This window comes from Cucumis melo, chromosome 2 (assembly GCF_025177605.1).
Source record: "Cucumis melo cultivar AY chromosome 2, USDA_Cmelo_AY_1.0, whole genome shotgun sequence".
Lineage (NCBI taxonomy): Eukaryota > Viridiplantae > Streptophyta > Magnoliopsida > Cucurbitales > Cucurbitaceae > Cucumis > Cucumis melo.
The window spans coordinates 25,326,813-25,345,194 of record NC_066858.1 but is presented as its reverse complement, the minus strand read 5'-3'; the positions used below and the strand labels follow the sequence as shown (position 1 = coordinate 25,345,194).

The window sequence follows — 18,382 nt, the reverse complement described above, 5'->3', positions numbered from 1 at the left end:
TATCACAGGCACGGCAAAGGCAAAGGCAAAGGCAAAAACAAAAACAACTCGTCGTTCATCCTCGAACTCCTCCTCTGCTATCTTCCCCTTTCCGCCCGTTCGTTCGTTCCATATATTATTGCTCCGATCGCAGGCCCATCACTCTCGACTTCCCGTTTTTCATTTGCTAAGATCTCCTCGCCGAAACCCACATCGCGATCTTCCACCGATTCCGTGGTTCCGATTGCCTCTTTTTCTTTCCCTCGCTTCCATTTCTGAAATATCGACCAGCTACTACCGCCCCCATTTCTTCTCTAGGTTTTGCACGGAGCATTTGAACCCTATTTCATCTCAGGCAAGTTATTCTTCGCAAATTTCATCGTTAATCGTCTAGCAAATTTCGCGCGTTTGATTTTTGAGAAAAAGGGTAAACTAGTGAGAAATAACAAATGGATGAAGTATGGATGGTAACGGAAAATATTTTATGGATTATAATGGAAATTTTTTCGTATTTATATGTTTGGGTATTTTTATTTTCCTGGATTTTAATCATGTTTAATTAGTTCGGAAACTACTCGCGGCACTAGGGGTTTACGTAGTTGTTTAAAGGGTTGGAGGCGGACTGGTTTAGTTTCTATTACTTTGTTATGTTCTTCGAATCTGTTTGTTTGAATTTTCTCCATCGATTTTTTTTATTGTTTAGCACTTGCGTAGCGATAATTACACGTATGTTATTTTCTATTCCGGTTTGAGTTCACCGGAATGTTTGAATCGCGACAGTGAGAAAGGTTTTGAACGGTCGTTAATTGAGCCGTGGGTGGGACTGATTGTTTCTTCTGGGAATCAGAAAATATTCAGTTTTGGATTGCAACAATGAATATGTTTGAGGCCAAAAGAAGCTTCCAATTTTGTTTGTGTTATGGGGAACAGGATCTTAACCAATCTAAAGCTCGGAGCAAATGCTTGGTTATGAAGAATGGGCTGGTTGCCCTATTTTTCATCTACGTTTGATCACGTCCAGTAAGAGATAGATAGAGCTGAAGACGATGTTGCATGGACCTGAAAGAAGGATTATTTAGTGAGGGAGACTATTTAACCTGAATGTCCTATGCATTGATCTTGGAATCCCAAACACAATCAACTGAGCGACCTATTGCATAATGATTTCAGACCCAGAGTTAAATTGTTATAAGAATCAAGCACTTGTGCATTGAGAAGCAACCAATTGATTGGTTTGGAAATGTGAAAATTCAATTTGATTGAAACTTCAAATTTTAATTTTTGAATAAAAGAAGTAATAAATGATTCGTGATGGTTCTTCATCTTAAGGTGGTTCAGAAGCAGAATGGAAATGGATGCGTCCTTAGGGGCTAGCTGATTAATCTTAATAACTTGGATGGTTTTATTTATGAATCTGGTTGAAGAAAATATACAAGCAAATTTCCATGCTATTTCCTATAATGTTCATGATTATTTGAAAATGTAATGATTTTTTTCTTCTCAGGTTGTATTAAATTTGGTTGAATGACCTTGCTACAACTGTTCAACCATGACATCAAGTATGTTGAGCGGAGAAAGAAGGTATTGCGTTACCCTCCATCTGTATTACTGCAACTTGGAGTGTTAGATATTTAATTAATTGGGATTTGTGAAATTTGAGTTTTCATCCATTCTTTTTAGCTTCCAATCACATGTATTTGGTAATTAGATTTTGTTTGGGCAATCAACTGCATTAGGCATAGATGATACACTGAGCTTTCTGAAATCACTTGAATTACCTCCTTTTTGCTTCCATTGCAACTTGAATCAATACTTTGAATGTGTTTGTAGTAATGGCACCAAATGTTGCTCCTGTTCCCACGATTCTTAAGATATTTTTTCTTTGTAAGTGTATGATTATTTTTTTTTGAAAAATTAAACAAGATAGTTGATTAGATCGAGAGATTTGATCGTCCATTCACGGTAACTCAAACAAGGAGTGAAGTTTACAATTCCACATTTCCCAACTCCTACTCCCTCAACTCTTAGTTTGTCCCTTTTCTATTAGTAGGGGTGTTTTGGCAGAATGGGCTTGGAATTCTCCTAAAGACAATTCCACAGTCCCTCAACTCTTGTATTCTTTCGTTCCTTCTCAATGAAAGTTGTTTGATTTTATAAATATAAAAAAAATACCCCCTTAATGGTTGATGTCAATAACATTCCACCTTGAGCTTGGAATCATTACCATCTTTTGCAAGAAAGGAAAAAATATTTGAACAAGGAACTCTTCAATGAAAGGGAAAGAGATTAGGAGGAGGCTTTCTGGTTTGTCTTAGTTCCTCTGAACTTATGTCCTTTTTGTGTTACGGTGTGTGAAAAAACCATCTTTAAATCCAAATCTACTTTATATCCAAAGAGGTCTACATTGTCCATTTAAAGGGAGTTCTCCTTAAATTTCCTTATGAAGCTCTATGCCTTTTGTTTATTGGGATGTTAGACAAACACTGAAAGAAACGCAAAGTTTACTCCACAAAAAAATGTGAAATACAATGAAGAAGTAATGATAGAGTCTTTGCCAGCTTATTTAGGAAGAGTACTCCACTGAACTCTGAAGGCAAAAGTAAAGTGGAAGCCTTGTTCTTTGATTGCTCCTTTTGTAGGAAAATCATTGGTATTACAGAATATATCCTAGAAATAAATATGGAACTGATATTGGATTTTAAACATATGTTTGTCTTTAATTGAAAAGCTATTTATATTTGCTGTAGCTGAAAGCGAGTCCTTCAAACATCTTATTGTTTCCACACTTGGCAGGTGGACATCAGCCAGACGAGGTGGGATGACTGTTTTAGGAAAGGTTGCTGTTCCAAAACCTATTAACTTACCCAGTCAAAGGTATCTACTTCGTCGACCGATTATCATTATTGTCATTTGGCATCTCAGGGTCGGCTCAATGCTATTAGATTTGAATATCTCTTTTATGTAGTATGCTATTTTCTTTTTGAAATTATGTATTCTATCTCCTACTTCAGGTTAGAAAACCATGGTTTGGACCCAAATGTGGAAATTGTACCCAAGTGAGTATGCAGTTATTTATTTAGTTATACTCTTTGTTCCTGGCACTTTCATATATTATTAATAAGTTTTAGCGAACTCGCAGAACTTTTTATGTGTTTTCTGGTTGACTGAATTGTGTCTATTTCCCCACACTTGATAGGGGTACCCTCAGTTGGGGCAATAAATCAACTTCATCTGCAACAAATGCATGGGGTTCTTCATCCGTTTCTCCAAATACAGATAGTGCTTCTGGTTCGCCAAGCCATCTCTGTGGTCGCCCTTCATCTGCTGGAGGTGGCACTCGTCCATCAACAGCTGGGAGTGACAGGTCCCATGAACCTCATGCTAATGCATGGGGACCAAGTTCTAGACCATCGTCTGCCTCTGGGCCCGTGACATTAAACCATGCAACACTCACATCCTTGCGCCCTCACAGTGCCGAAACTAAATCTAGTAGCTCACAGTTGTCACGATTTGCAGAAACTTCTGAAAATCCAGTGGCTTGGAATTCTGCTGTTACTACAGAGAAAGTGGTATAATGCTTGCAACCTGTCTATTGATCTTTCATTGTGTACATTTTCCCAATTATGTAACCTTCCCTTGAAAATACAAAAACCCACTCTTATTAAGATGAATGATACCTGTGATAATACCCAAAAAAAAAAAAAAAATCTACAAAAAGGAAATGCCTAAATGACAAAAGGGATAAAACACGCCCTCACTCAACAAAGCTTTTGCTGTTAGAAATTAAGGAAAAAAAAAATGATATTTGCATTTTAGTATTGGCCCAATGAGAGTTGTTAATTGTGTTGAGTAACGTATCTCTCCAACAACCTTTCTAAACATAAAGAGTTTCTCATTTCCTTGTGATTATACCTCAAAAGGGTAAATAAATCAGTTTGTCCTAATAAGTGGCCTGAAAGAGAAATTTATTTATATATATCAGTTCTAGATGTATGTTCTATGCTACCAGAAGATGGGTTGGGTTGGGTGGAGAATTGTTTTAGGTATGTGGTTTATAGACATCATCAAATGCGGTCAAACTTGTCAATCCTTGGGAGCAAGTTATAGTCAACTGCCTTTCCTTCTTTAGTTTTCTTCCCTTATTCAAGTTTGGTTTGGCATGTAGGGAACGATGGCATGTAAGAGTGATGGGTTTTCTTTGACATCTGGAGATTTTCCTACTCTGGGTTCAGAGAAAGAATGTGTAGGAAAGGATGCTGAGTCACAAGGTTTGTGCTTATGTATTGCTTGAACTCAGTTTATTTTACTATTGAAGTATTATTTCCTGTATTTCTGAACTTATTTGTTGCTCAATCCGGTGTGTTTCAGATTGAGATTCAAGTATTAATTCCTTTAATTCCTTTCGGGCCTCAAATTTCTTACTTCGGTACCTTTAAAACCAACTCTTATCAGTTTGAAAAAAAATCTTAGTTATTTAGAGAGCTGAAGTATCCATTGCATAGAGTTTGATGCTTCTCTATTACGTTTAGTTAATCAGCTTAATGTTATTTTGAGTTACACCGGGTGTCTGTGTTGATGGCTGTTCAAACATTATGTCACCTTATTGTGAAGAAGTTCATGATATGATGACTTTTGTAGTATTAGTGGATGTTATTATGATCCTCTTGTTCTTTCCCGTGGCTACTCAAGATTAGTTTCTGTGTCATCTTTTTATTTGCTTCTATATTGATTTGTTAAATTTAAAACACATTCCATCACCTATTTAAGGTGAAGACGGGAAATCTCTTGAAAATAACTTGAATTACCTGTTTCACAGATAATGGGTCTAATGGAGGAGCTACAATGAAAGAGAGGACTGGAACTTCAGCAATTGGTATGTGTTGTTATAGTAACAATGATAATAATAGTAATAATAATACTAATATGATTATTATTTTTAAAATCAGGTATTGTGTGCCTCCTCCCAATCCCATACGTAGAATCCGTTCTTTTCCTATATAGTATAGCTGTTTACTTTGACCATCTTTTAAATTTCAGATGATCCTAAAAATATGACTACAAGTGTTGCAAGTGCTAATTCCTGGAGAAGTGATAATCTTCCACACAATGATGATGGATCTAGGCCAAATGTAGAGAAATGGCTGGGGCATCCCCAGCCTTACCCTGGTGCAAATATTCCTCCCCCACATTATGATGCCTGGCATGGTTCTCCAGTAAACAATCCTCAAGGTGGTGTATGGTATAGAGGTCCTCCACAAGGAGGTCCTCCATATAGAACTCCAGTTGCTCCTGGTAATTTCCCTATGGATCCATTTCTGTATTACCCTCCACAGATTCCTCCTGGTGGTCTTCCCAATCCTCAGCCTCCTCATGGAACTGGACCCATGGGACATCATCCTAAAACTGGAGATATATACAGACCTCCTATGCATGATGGTTTTATTCACCCTGGCATGCCAATTAGACCAGGATTTTACCCAGGTCCAGTTTCCTATGACGGGTATTATCGACCTCCCATGGGCTACTGCAATTCAAACGATAGAGATGCACCATTTATGGGAATGCCTGCTGGGCCTGCTGGACCTGCTGTTTACAACAGGTTCTCGGGCCAAGGCCAGAGTCCCTCCGAGCCTGTGAGTTCCCATGGTGTATCCGGTGGAAAGGGGGGTATGGTTCCAGAACAAGTAGAATCTGGTCTTCCTTGTGATAATCAAGGACCATACAAGGTTCTTCTGAAGCAGCAGGGAAACAATGGTAAGAACGATGAAAAAGATAGGATAAACTCAACAACCACCAATCAGTTGATTCTTGAGAAGGCTGACCAACAGAGAGTGTCTTCATGGGAGAATGACTGGGATCACAAAAAGGAAGTTGATTTGAGAAGGAGAAAATTGGGGGTGGAACCGTATTCTCAGGCTTCTGCCAACCAAGAAGCTCAGTCTTCTGAAAGTATGAAAGCCAAGTCTCATGGAAACACGGGTACTGGTGATGGTTTACTAGAAAAGGCGGATGCTGCTGCTTCTGGTTTCTCTGAAGTTCCCAAATCACTGCCTACTTCCACAAAAGGTTCAAGTCTGATTCAGAAGATAGAGGGATTAAATGCAAAAGCACGGGCTTCTGACGTGCGACATGATGCTGCACCTATTTTTAGAAGGGAGGAGCCAGCTGAGTTTCAACCTGATGATAAGCACTCTGATCGTGTTGTTGCCCATGAAGCAGGCGTGGGTGCTGTTCTTCCTGAAAACAGAGATTTTAATGAAGTCATAGACCCTGCCTCCAGTGAATTACGCTTATCCACTGTGGATAGGAACGTTAAATTACACAGTGGAGGACCCGTCCACAGGTTTGTCCGATTCCTGCTTGATTAAAATTGTTGAAGGTCTTGAGAATGTTTAATTTCTTCAAATCTGCAGGAGGCCGAATCGTGGAGTGCAAGGGAGAAGTGATCATCATGGCCGTGGAAAAGCCAATTCCCAGGAGGTTGATGGGTGGCATAAAAAACCTCTGTTGGACTCCCCAGGCATGATGGCAACTCCCAACAAGGAAAGTTCGGTGCTTGCAAGAGACCACAATGCTTTAGGAGCTTTGAATAAGGCCAAGCCATTTTCTTCGGATAGCCATGGAGATGGACCTGCCCCATCCACGGGTGATTCAAAAGATAGTCAAGCTCAGGTATATGTTTGATTAATGTGCGTCCTGGTTGCTGGTTCTTTTGGGTACTTTTTTCTTTTCTAAAACAATTGTTCTGTTTTATTATGATCAGCGTACAAAGATGAGAGAGCTAGCAAAGCAACGCACCAAACAATTGCAGGAGGAAGAGGAGGAAAGGACTAGGAAACAGAAGGCTAGGGCCTTGGCAAAGCTTGAAGAGTTGAACAGACGTACAGTATCTGGGGAGGGGCCAAATCAGGGGTCTGAAGCTGATAATGATGCTGTAAGAAATAAGATAGAAGAACCTCACAGAATGCTTGGTACTATATCTGGAGAGCATACTACAGTTTCTGATCAGCACGCGGTTACTAATGATAGCGAGTCAACTATGTGCACTAATAAACATTCTCCCATTGTATCAGGAGATACATCATCGAAGAAACCAAGTAGTGGCAATGAGGAGCAGGCTGTGACACATACTGAATTGAGATCTTTGGAGCAGGAGCTAAGCATTTCTGATGGAGCTCAAAACAAGAATGCTTCTGAAGTGAATGGGGGTGGTGCATCCTTGAAGCACAAGCGTACAGGAAATAAACAAAAACCAAATATTTCATCTGAAAAGACTGAAAAGATTCCCCACTTAATAAAGGAATCAAAAGGTCAGATAGTTGCAGCTGACATTCATACAGTTGTAGAGGAGTCCAGCAATATCATTACAGATTCTATTGCCGAACCTTCAACTCATGCAAGAAAGAAAAATAACAAGAGTGGGAAGAACAGACACAAAGTGGAAGAGGCCTTGATATCTGCACCATCACCTCAGATCTCGAAAGAAGCAAATCTTACAACGGAATATGATAAACCAAAGGCTTCTCAATCTGTATTGGATCCACCTTCTGATCCACAACCGCCAATTAATAGGGATGAAAATCAGTTCAGAGAGCTGCTACCCCAGTTGCCAGTTGTAGAGACACTTGGCAGAGGTAATGGTCAGTGGAAGTCCCAGCATTCTCGCAGGGTGGCAAGAAATGCTCAAAATAGACCAGGAGAAAAGATTAATGGTAGTGATTCTGTTATGTGGGCCCCCGTGAGATCTCTCAACAAATGTGAGGTTACTGATGAAACTGTTCCGAAGAACGAAGCAGAGTCCGTTGCTTCATCTGTGAAGATTGATAATCAAGTGCAGAATATTCCAAAAAATAAGCGAGCTGAAAGGGAGATATATGTACCGAAGCCAGTAGCCAAAGAAATGGCACAACAAGGAACTATCCATCAAGATACTTCCATAATAAACCAGGCACCAGACGATAATAAGGCAGATTCAAGTTCTCAAAGTTCTGATAATGCTAGATCTGCTGGTGCTGTTTCGGGAAATGTGGGATTTTCCACAGATCACAGGAACGGGGATGGTAGGCAACATAAACAAAGCAAGGCACATTCATCGTGGCAGCGACGGGGAGCAATGGAACATGGGCAAGGCTTGCAAGATCAGCTATCTTATGCTTCAAATGCTGGTAGTTATGTCCAAAAAACAAATGAATATCAATTACCTGAGAAGGCCACCGGAAGCTCCACTAATGCGTTCGTGAGTCAAGTTGATGAGTGGGATCCACCAGATGGATGGAATGATCCCAACTACTCGGCCTCTATCCCACCTGTCACTGCAGCTGTTGGAAGAGACCAGGGAGTGACAGGCAGAGGAAAACGGTCTCAATCTAAGGGGCACAAGGGCGTAGGGAACAATTATGATCTAAATGAAAAGAAACATAGAGGTGGAGACAACGAAAAGATTTCTTCCGAATTCGAAGTGCTTGAGGCAGATCAGAAAGATGTATCTGCTGCTGCCAAAGAAAATAGGGGTGTTGGAGAACGTTCAACATCTCATTGGCAACCCAAATCGCGGATGGTCCAGCCTCACAATCACCAAAATGTTGAGTCTGAAGGTGCACAGACTAATAAAATCGGATCTAGGCAATTCTCACATCGCACAAAAGCAACTGATGATGTAGCCCAGAACCAGTATGATACCTCTGGTGCAAGAACCATCACAGAAGAGGGATCAAATGTTGGTCATCATGGAGCCAGGGGAGAGAAGAAAGTTTCTTCCCGCAAGGAGCGTCCTTACTCCCCAAACCAAGGTCCTATCCATACACTTGAGGCTGCTCCAGCAAATACAGATGTCAGGCGTGAGCAACAGATGCCTACATTTTACCATAAAGGCGGCGAGAACAATAACCGTTATGGAAGAGGGTCAGACTCCCGTCGGGAAAGGAATACCTCTCAGCATCATAAGCAGCAGCAGCAGCAGCAGCAGCATTATCCACCTGCTAATAGAGACAGGCAAAGACAAAATCAGCAGTACGAGTACCAACCAGTTGGGCCACACAATAATAAACCGAACATGGATAGACCTAAGGATACCACTCAACATTCAGGCTCAAGGTACGTGGAGAGGGGCCAACAAGGTCAGTCCAGAAGAGATGGTGGGAACTTTTACAAGCAACAAGGAGGACCAGTTTGATAGATATCTGTCATTTTTAGCATAATTGAAGATTCCAAATACATTTTGTTTATCTGACCCGTGCCACCTCGGTTTATACATAGCAGGTCGATCTTCTATGGATCAGGTTCTTGAGAAATATTACTTTTCCAGTTCGTGTTTTCTTTTCCGATTTCCTTTTGGCGAAGTCTAATATTTTCTAAAGCGTAACAGCTGATGGTGTGGAACTGAATTGAGCAGGGGAATAGAACTAGGAACCAGATTTGACGGTGCAGGAGAAAACTGTTTGGAGTTTGGATGGAGGAAGGTGCTCGGACTTGTTTATTTTGTAGGTTACTCTGATATCAAACAGTTTTAATTTGTGCTTACAAGTTTCATGCATGTTGGGACGGACCCTTCACATATAATTGTTTTTCCCTTTTGTTTTACCTTCCCATTCCCCACTCCTCTTTAGCCTTTGTATGTATGACATTTCTTTATTTCCTTCTTGTTGAACGACTGAGGAAATGAATTAGAGAAGCATTCTGATTCTTCGCTACTAACATATTCTACCTTTTGACAGTTTGGACATAATAGTAAAGTCCTGGAAATCATGAGAATGCAATATTACAAATGTGATATCGTTTTGAACTACCGTTGAATTGGAACGTTTTAATTTGGATGTGCTCTAGGATGTGTAGACATGTTTCTGATTATGAAATTAAATTGATCATAAGAGGGAAGGATCCTCTCGCTCATAATACACAAATTTCACAATTGTACTAAACTCATCTAAGTGGGCGCTGGGCAAAATTAAATTAATCATAGGTGTCTTTGTATGTTGTTTAACTTAGTTCAATTGTTTGACGATAGTTTTGGCATGAGCCATCTATCCTCAAGAAGCCTTATATATAAATGTTTTATTTTTGGTTAACAGATCCTTTGAAAATCAAAATCAACTTAGAATCTAAAATTAGGTGAATTCAATACTGGGATTAACTATCAGTAAAATTGAGAAAACTAATGTCAATCATCAACAACTATAACTAGATATTAATAGACACGTAAATTCTCGGTTAAGTTAAAAATTCAAATCCTCATATCTATACTATGCTGAAAAAAAAAAAAAAATCAATTATACTTCGGAGTCTTCTCATAATATTCTACCATATCTTAAAGAAAGAACAAGAAAAAAGGAATACCATTATACGAAGCATTATATAAAGTTTGGATTCTCCATCCCACGTGTTGTAAAAAAGAAAAAGAAAATTTCCACGGTTACATGTCATTCAGCAGATGGCTTGAATGGAATTCAAGCACTCAGTAGCTTTCTAAAGGAAGAGCTAAGTGATCTTCAACTTCATCCACTTTCAGAAAGTCAATTTCACAAGTCTCTATCCACAAAGATGACCTGAAATTCATTCATATTTCACACCTGAAGCCACACCTTTTTTCTTCAACTCTATCCACGACCTCATGGATTCCACTGCTCTGGTCTGTTCGGATTCTCTCTTTTCCCTTTTTGGTGTAGAGATTGGATTAGCTTCTTGCATTTTAGGTTTTTTATGGGTTTTCGATGTTTTTAGGGGTTCTTCTAATTGGTAGTTTAAACTGAAGCTGACGGTAGAGTTTTTTTTCTTAGTGATTTGTTTCTGTTAAATTTTTCAATATGGAAAAACCCAATGAGGCTGGACATGAGAGAATTAGAGATCAGTCAGATTATTGATATCGGTATCCAAGTTCATTCATTACTGAACACCGATGGTTTTACGTCTATCTATAACTTTCAGGCCAAGTTAGGGATATGAAATCGGATAAACTTTTGTCACAATTGAACTTGGGAAAACAATGTAGATAATCGTTGTCTTTTTTCTAAAAAATGGAAATAAGCCCGTTCGTTGAAATGAGACTAACACTCAAAAGATAATAAAGGAAACAAAACAGAAATAACCAACAAACGAAATCAAGTATGTTGCAGACACTTAGCAAGAGATTACAAGCTAACTATTTGAAGAAGAAGAAAATAAAATGACTCCAATTTAAACTGATGTCTTGAATTAAATAGGCTATAAAAAGTTTGAAAAGGGAGCACCAAGAGGAGGCTTTGACTCAAGTAATCTCCTAAGAAACTTTTTTGCTAGCGGTAGTAACTCTATGTTTAGCATTTGATGGAACTTTGTTAACATTTTCATCGGATAGTCGGATTTGCATTTGTGGGGTTGATCACAATAGAATTGGACGTTTACAGTTAGGATTTGACGGAAATGGACGAGTAATATGTTGATTCTATTATGTAATGTAACATGCTCATAAGGATGCACAATGCCTTCCCACTAGATTTTGGAGATGTAACTAGGCCATCTCATTGCATCTAGGCATGAGGCATATGGGTAATGTGTATCATGTTGATTAATGCCTACAGACGAATATATATTCTATTTTCTTAAACTCATTTATATTCTTCTTATGGATGCTTCCAAGAAGGGGACCTGGCCCCGAACTTCAATACTTAGTTGTGGCTTTAAATCTTCAAATTGGTAAAGGTCATCTCATTCTTCTACAATAAAAGGACCTTGAAGGCATAAATAGACCATGGTCGCCCTTGTAGTCCTAGTGAACTTGTGAAGGAATCTTCAGGATAGAATATATGTTGTCATTCGTGAAGCTTCTATGTTATCATTTCTCATTAAATACTGTGGAAATCTCTACCATGTTATCCTTTAAAAAAACTAATCGATTCTGGTGAATGTCTATTTCTTTTCTTGCATTTCAAGGGTTCCGTTACAGTTACAACATCCTCGAGCCTTTTATCATGGAGTCAGAGAATGAAGTTGAAGCAATGTATAGAGACTTCAAATTTTCTTGGGAAAGCTGATAGGTGTATGCTATTAAAGCAAAAGATCCAATTAAGGTCGGTGCCCTTTAGTTCTGATATGAATATAAGTGGCTGGTACCCTCATGAAATCAACGTGTGCCTTCACTTTGAACTAGATTTAGGCCACTGATTAGAGAGAATAGCCAATGTAGAGTAACTAAAAAAAAATGAAGGAATAGCTAATGTAGTTTACATCTTGATATTCAAATGATAAATAAATTCCGTCCCATTTAAACTTTGTCCTTGATCGAAGAACTTCTGAACCCCTTGTGTAGATGTACTTATTGATCTTAATTCCAGTGTAGGGACTTCGTCCAGATCTAGATCAAAATTTAAGCTTGTGAGAATATCAGCCTTCAAAAACAGTGTTCTAAATGATGAACCTAGGGATGGAGAACTGTCTGAAGTACCAAAGGATACAAGAGAAGATGGTCATGTTTCATCAAAAGTTACTTTGAAAGCAAATATTGTTGTATTATCTTATACATTTGGAATAGTCAATTGGATTGCACTGCACTTGTTTATTAATAAGTTATTCAGTAAATGGCCGACAATTTTATGTACTCAACAAGTAAGTGAAGAAGTGGATGGGATTTTGGGAACGGTGTCGTTGAGGGAGAAATCAGCAACTCTGAACGAGTCTCATAATATGAGAAGTCATGAAAGACTAGAAGCATTTTGGCCCTACCTTCTCAGACTGGATCCCATGATTAAAATCCCTCTGTTGATGTTGTAAGTACTAAATTCTTTGCGCATTACTCCTTTTTTTTATCTTTTCCCTCATAAGAACAATGAGTTAAACAAAAAACCTGGATGAAATGGCCAATATCAAGTTATGTTAATGATCATAGCATAAATAACTATTTTTGTGCTCAACAAAAAATGCGAAGAAGCACTCGCTTTCTGGTCTTCATCGTTAAAGCTATCCTCTTGTTTGCAGTTATCTTAATGTTAAAAATAATCCTACCAATTGAGGATTCTTTCTAATTGTTCTTTATAATCTATTAATCTGCAGTATTCCCTTGTATCTGACAATCAAAATCTTTTATGGAGCCCAGGTTTCAAAAGAACTGATGCCTTTGTGGGTGTTTGGGCCATTCATTGTAGCTTTCTACATCAAGATGTTTCACTGGTTGTGTTGTCTCTCAATCTTGAGCTTCAAGCGAACTGCATATTTGATGAAAAACTTTCTCTGTTATTTCAAGCTAGTCTGTGGCTATGTTTCCCATGGGAGACTTAAAGAGGTGGTACGAGCTCGGGTCTGGCAACCTTTAGTGAATATTAGGAGCCTCCATTATAAAGAGTTGTCGAGAAGAAAGTTCCAATTTATGCAAGAATGGATTATGGAGAGGTACCTCGATTTTTTAGAATTAGTATGGCCATATTATTGCAGATCAATAAGGTTCCTAAAGAGAGCTAACCTCGTTTAGATGGGCTTTGATGAAATGCCATTGTTTATAAAGTGAACCGGAGTTCGTTTTGTTAACATTTGCCAAAGGTTTACACGTCTATAAGGCCAGCCGATCAACTGTTTCTATTAGCTTGAGGGAGTTAAAAATGTAGCCGAAGCTGTCAAGTTCTATGATTCTTGTAAGGCTGCTTCCCTATTCCAAATGCTTTGAAGAGGTTTCTTTTTGTCTCAATTTCATTATCATTTTGGGCTATCCTTTTTGTTACGTTCATGAAATGGAAACATTTTCAATAGTCAATTCATCAATGGTGTTCAAGCTAATTCATCTTTTTGTTCTCTTTTCCACAGGCTTCTTGAATCTTTTATTCTCTAGTTGCCTCAGTATTCATCCACCTCTTGGTAGTGTACAAATTATACCGAATTCTTTTGTAATTGTGGTCTCTCCATGTTCTTAAACAATTGGAAGACTCTTATTCAGTATTTTTCTTACCTTTAGTCTTTTTCCTCTTGTTTTTGGATGTCAAAAAGGAAAAAAAAAAAAAAAAGTTGCCTCAGTGTTTCTAGAGAAATTTGTTATTTTTGTCAAATAGGTATTGATGACAAAATATATGAAAGGTAAGGAAATTCTAATTCCTAAAGTATTTTTGAGTATTCTTATCATGATTTACCTGATTCTTCTAAATTCGTCCAATTTCTAAAATTTACTAACTATAAATTTTTTTAAAAATTATTTATTCCTAAATTTTTAAAATGTAAAGTTCATTAACCTATTATATAAATTTTTAACTACCAAATAAATATGAATATGGATCTATTAAATACTTTTCTTTAGAAATACATGGTGTTTGATTCCAAGCATTTGATTGTATAAACACCAGGTTAACTAAATTATGTTCATTTTTAGTGATTTGTTGAATACTTTTTAAAGTGTAGTAGCTAAAATAGATATGAACTTAACCATCATGAATTATCGAACAAATGAAGGGTATAACCTTGATAAATAACAAAGGATGTGTTTGATGAAGAAATGAATTATAATAATATGTGTTTGATGTGTAAATTATTTTAGTTCGATAAAAACAATAGCAAACACTTGATAAAAATTGAATACAAAATAGTAAAAATGATAGTAAATGATAATTTTGAAATAATGTTTACTTTTAAATAATAATTAGTGATCATTATAGCTTTTACTCTAAATAGAGGAAGAGAGAAGAGGAACGGAGAGCTGGAGAGAAATGCCTAGTCAGAGAATGAAGTGTACATAAGATAAAATCTGAGAGGACAAAGTTGGAGAACAAAGAACACCTAGTCGGAGAGAAGACGAAACCGAGAAGGGAGAAGACGAGTCGAAGAGTAAGAGAAACGGAGAGAAATAAAGTCGAAAATAGAACAAGAAAAATTTATATTTTTTACTTCTACTGTTATTTAATTAAAAGAGAAACGTTTCTAATTATTTTGAGAACGAGAAAGAACAAACTATACCGAACAAATTAGTTTCTTTCTTAATGGTTCTTTTAAGAAAGGTGTAATTTGGCATAATTGAAAGGAAAAAGAAAGAAATGGAGAAATTTATCCAAAGAAAGGGAAGAGAATCAATGAGTCATTTGGACTTTGGAGGATAGGCGACTTGAGATGGAAATAAGACCGTCGAAAATACATATTATTATTTTTTTCCCACACCCGCCGTTTGAGGTTACCAATATCAATAGTCACCACAGCGAACAAGGAGGCGGCTTTTTCCGTTTCTCAAACCCACTCTCTAAAATCCTCGATTTCTTCTGCTTTCCCTTCATTTCCACAGGATTTTCTTCGATGGGTATTGATGAAATGTACTTCAAATTCATTTGAGCTCGAATTGGAGTTCATCAAAATGGATTAGTAGAAACGATACTGGAGTTGTGTGTTGATTTTTTTCTCTTTATTGGACATGTCTGTTAAATTTGCTTCTATTTCTTGCTCGGTTCCTACTCTATCTTCACCCTCCGACGCCCGGAGGAGCTTTCAGGTGCATATTAGTCCTATTCGCTTTTCTCATACGTTAATGTTTTTTTTTTCTTTGAAATGAAGTGTTCTATAATTTGATGTTTCAACATTGGTGCTGGGGATGAGATTCTTGCTTTCTTTTTTTTTTTCTCTTTCTCTCGTTAGTGTGGGGTGTGAAAAACTTGTTTTTTTTTTCTTTTTTCCTTTCTTTTGAAAAGTGTGAATAATTGTTTGGGTTGAAATGTAATTCGAAGCAAAAAAAGGACAGAATTTGGATTGGGGAACAGACTCTATGCTGTTATTGAATTAATTACGTTTTGGGAGTGTTTACGATGATTTTTCACCCTGATATCTGAGAGCTTTGCTATCTGTAGCCTTTTGATTTGATGTTTACTGAGTAATAAGATGGTTATGGTCTGATAATCTTTTGATATTGAAATTGTTATTGTCTCATTGTGCTATATGATCTATAAATGTTTATTGTCTTCTTAACGATATCGTTTGATTTAATGGACTCTGTTTCTATTTTCATTTCCAGCTGAGCTTTTCACGAGGATTATATGGCATTGGCAGCCAACAACGTAGTTTCCAGAGGTTAACATTTGCTAAAGGTAAATCTTTTATTCATTGATCCATGTTATATCATGCAATTTAATATCTGCTTTGACCTCAGATAATTGGTTTATATTCAAAATGGCTATAAAATGGATCATCTGGTTTCTATTTTCTAGATTTCTCATAGCCACCATATCTATTATTAGTTATCTTTCACACTGTCAGTTACCTGGTGAGATGCCTATTTTAATTTCCCAAGATGTTTATTTCATTTAAATCCAATGGAAATGTTTTTGTTTTTAATCACTAAATGTTATGTTCTTGGTTCACTTTTGGAATTGTGGATAGTTGAGTCCATCAAGTTAATGCATGGATTGCTGAGGTCTTGGAGAAGATTTCCGAGGAGAAAAAATGTTCTCTCTGCTATTTCAGAGAACCAGTCTCAATGCAGTGAGCAAGTTGAGCTAGAGCGAGTAACTGAGCATCCCACTGATGAAGATATCTCCCTTGAAAACAATTCATTTTTACATTATGAGGGTACTGGCGGGAAACCTGGTTTTATTTCTTTCTACAACAATTCCAAAGAAGGAAATCGGATCCCTTTGTCTAGTGTGCAAAGCAATCAATACAAATTCTTATGGTTTGTTGGTCCCGCAGTCCTCGTAGCTTCTTTCATTTTCCCCTCTCTTTATCTGCGGAAACTACTTTCAAATATCTTTGAGGACTCTCTGTTGACAGGTCAGTACGGTTCTTACTTCTATATCTCTTAACCTCGTTAATATTTTCATATATATTAAGTAATCTTTACTGTGTCAACATGTCCCTTCTCAACAAGGGCGATTGAAGGCATAAGGGAGTATTTTAATTTATGGCTTTTTATTGAGTTTGTGTAAAAAGGCCATTAAGTTCAGATGTTTTAAAAGCCTTTCATTCTTCGAGAACATTCTAGGCAAAGGAGCTCTTAGATCGCAAATAGTTTCTTATAAGTTTCATGTTCTGATAAATATTTCCTTATAAGTTTCAAAATTCTCTATTGTAAACTACGAACTATCTTCTGATTGCAGATTTCCTCATATTGTTCTTCACGGAAGCACTGTTCTATTGTGGTGTTGCGGTGTTTCTTTTCTTAATAGACTGTTCAAGGAGAACTGCTGAACCTGACACTCTGAAAAACAGTTATCAAACCCTGTCTAATCAATTTGGACAGAGGATCTCTTCTGTAGCTACCTTAGCACTCAGTTTAATAATACCAATGGTCACCATGGGATTAGTGTGGCCATGGACCGGCCCTGCAGCATCTGCAACACTTGCACCTTACCTTGTTGGGATTGTTGTTCAATTTGCATTTGAACAGTATGCACGACGCAAGAAATCATCTTCATGGCCTGTTATTCCAATTGTCTTTCAAGTAAGAATATTCATCATTGATCATTCTCCCTCCACATCTTTTGTTGTCTTGCCCATCCATGTTGGACTTGCTTCATTTAGTTATTCTATGCAGAAAAAGTCATATATTAGTCTATCATTCCCCTCAACTACATTTATATGCCCTTAATAATATTTTATTCGATCATCAATGTCATGGCGTTTAATTTGAAGAGATCCTATTAAACAGGTTTATAGATTGCATCAACTTAATAGAGCAGCTCAACTGGTGACAGCACTTTCATTTACCATAAAAGGAGCTGAAATGACTCCAAATAACTTGGCAATAAACAGCTCTCTCGGTACACTGTTGAATGTTCTTCAATGTCTTGGGATAATCTGTATCTGGTCTCTCTCAAGTTTTCTTATGAGGTTTTTCCCATCAAATGCTGCAACGGTGCAGTAAAGTTCAAGATAAGTTCCAAAGGGCAAAACTGCAGTGAACTTAATAAATTGTTGACCTGATTTTTTGTGTTCATTTCTGCTACATTGCAGTCGAATAGAGCGTTTTCAGATCATATTGCTCTATAAAAGCAAGTTGAAACGCATGCTCGTTATGGGAATTTGTGGATGATGTTATGATAAAGGGAGAATGAAGTATTGAAGAAGATGGTGATCGTTCCTATATCTTTTTGTACTTTCTTTTCCTTTGAATGAATATCCTAGCAGAGAGAAGTCAACTTTTACTACCCTCTTCTTCTTTCAAGCTGCTGTTGGAACAATCTACAAGTCTTCATTTTTCTGAACTGTTTTAGGAAATTTTTGGAACTGAGGATGGAATATGAGCTCTTATTGCTGAGTTCCATGAATAGCAACTGTATGTGAATCACCTTCAGGCATCTAACAGATTGAAGCTGCCTCTGTTACTTGTAAATGAGCCATGTTAACTTTTCTTTTGATTGAGCTAACTTTTCGTGGCCAACTATGATTTGTTTACATGTTCCTTGATCTTTTGAGAAAGTAAGGTATGTTGAAAGTAGACTACTGATATTTTTAACCTATAAATATCTCTGTAGAGAAA

General features: G+C 37.5%; 3 protein-coding genes across 11 annotated transcripts; all 3 read left to right on the top strand.

The window, feature by feature from the left end:
* Positions 1–9,672, top strand: LOC103502397 (protein MODIFIER OF SNC1 1). 5 transcript variants are annotated; one of them, XR_007818871.1, is made up of 12 exons: positions 1–334; positions 1,484–1,560; positions 2,773–2,853; positions 2,991–3,035; positions 3,176–3,548; positions 4,145–4,247; positions 4,796–4,852; positions 5,017–6,322; positions 6,393–6,651; positions 6,743–6,950; positions 7,053–9,257; positions 9,371–9,672. XR_007818871.1 is itself a non-coding variant. In XM_008466325.3 (11 exons), the coding sequence occupies exons 2-11, from the start codon at positions 1,529–1,531 to the stop codon at positions 9,149–9,151; spliced, it is 4,563 nt and encodes a 1,520-aa protein (XP_008464547.1). In that variant the 5' UTR covers positions 1–334; positions 1,484–1,528; the 3' UTR covers positions 9,152–9,672. The 5 variants fall into 5 exon arrangements, 2 of the variants coding, with proteins under 2 accessions (XP_008464547.1, XP_008464546.1); XR_007818870.1 differs by having other exon boundaries at positions 6,743–9,237; XR_540526.3 differs by having other exon boundaries at positions 6,743–9,257.
* A 110-nt stretch (positions 9,673–9,782) lies between these two features.
* LOC103502398 (uncharacterized) lies at positions 9,783–13,964 on the top strand. 5 transcript variants are annotated; one of them, XR_007818873.1, is made up of 5 exons: positions 9,783–10,603; positions 11,884–12,020; positions 12,285–12,716; positions 13,043–13,574; positions 13,744–13,964. XR_007818873.1 is itself a non-coding variant. In XM_008466327.3 (4 exons), exons 1-4 carry the CDS (start codon positions 10,586–10,588, stop codon positions 13,056–13,058), a joined length of 603 nt encoding a protein of 200 aa, XP_008464549.1. In that variant the 5' UTR covers positions 9,783–10,585; the 3' UTR covers positions 13,059–13,964. The 5 variants fall into 5 exon arrangements, 2 of the variants coding, with proteins under 2 accessions (XP_008464549.1, XP_008464548.1); XR_007818872.1 differs by having other exon boundaries at positions 13,043–13,610; XR_540527.3 differs by having other exon boundaries at positions 13,000–13,574.
* Positions 13,965–15,006: 1,042 nt separating this feature from the next.
* Positions 15,007–18,382, top strand: LOC103502400 (uncharacterized). Its single transcript, XM_008466328.3, has 5 exons — positions 15,007–15,403; positions 15,920–15,992; positions 16,285–16,674; positions 17,001–17,344; positions 17,552–18,382. The coding sequence occupies exons 1-5, from the start codon at positions 15,326–15,328 to the stop codon at positions 17,765–17,767; spliced, it is 1,101 nt and encodes a 366-aa protein (XP_008464550.1). The 5' UTR covers positions 15,007–15,325; the 3' UTR covers positions 17,768–18,382.

Bases quoted from the DNA above. Each gene is read 5' to 3' on its own strand.
- LOC103502400 (XM_008466328.3), top strand. From the start codon at position 15,326: ATGTCTGTTAAATTTGCTTCTATTTCTTGCTCGGTTCCTACTCTATCT. The intron at 15,404-15,919 runs GTGCATATTAGT...TTTCATTTCCAG, and splicing joins ACGCCCGGAGGAGCTTTCAG to CTGAGCTTTTCACGAGGATT. The intron at 16,675-17,000 runs GTCAGTACGGTT...TTCTGATTGCAG, and splicing joins TGAGGACTCTCTGTTGACAG to ATTTCCTCATATTGTTCTTC.
- LOC103502397 (XM_008466324.3), top strand. From the start codon at position 1,529: ATGACATCAAGTATGTTGAGCGGAGAAAGAAG. The intron at 1,561-2,772 runs GTATTGCGTTAC...CACACTTGGCAG, and splicing joins ATGTTGAGCGGAGAAAGAAG to GTGGACATCAGCCAGACGAG. The intron at 3,036-3,175 runs GTGAGTATGCAG...CACACTTGATAG, and splicing joins AATGTGGAAATTGTACCCAA to GGGTACCCTCAGTTGGGGCA.
- LOC103502398 (XM_008466326.3), top strand. The intron at 12,021-12,284 runs GTCGGTGCCCTT...TCTTAATTCCAG, and splicing joins AAGCAAAAGATCCAATTAAG to TGTAGGGACTTCGTCCAGAT. The intron at 12,717-12,999 runs GTAAGTACTAAA...ATTAATCTGCAG, and splicing joins AAAATCCCTCTGTTGATGTT to TATTCCCTTGTATCTGACAA.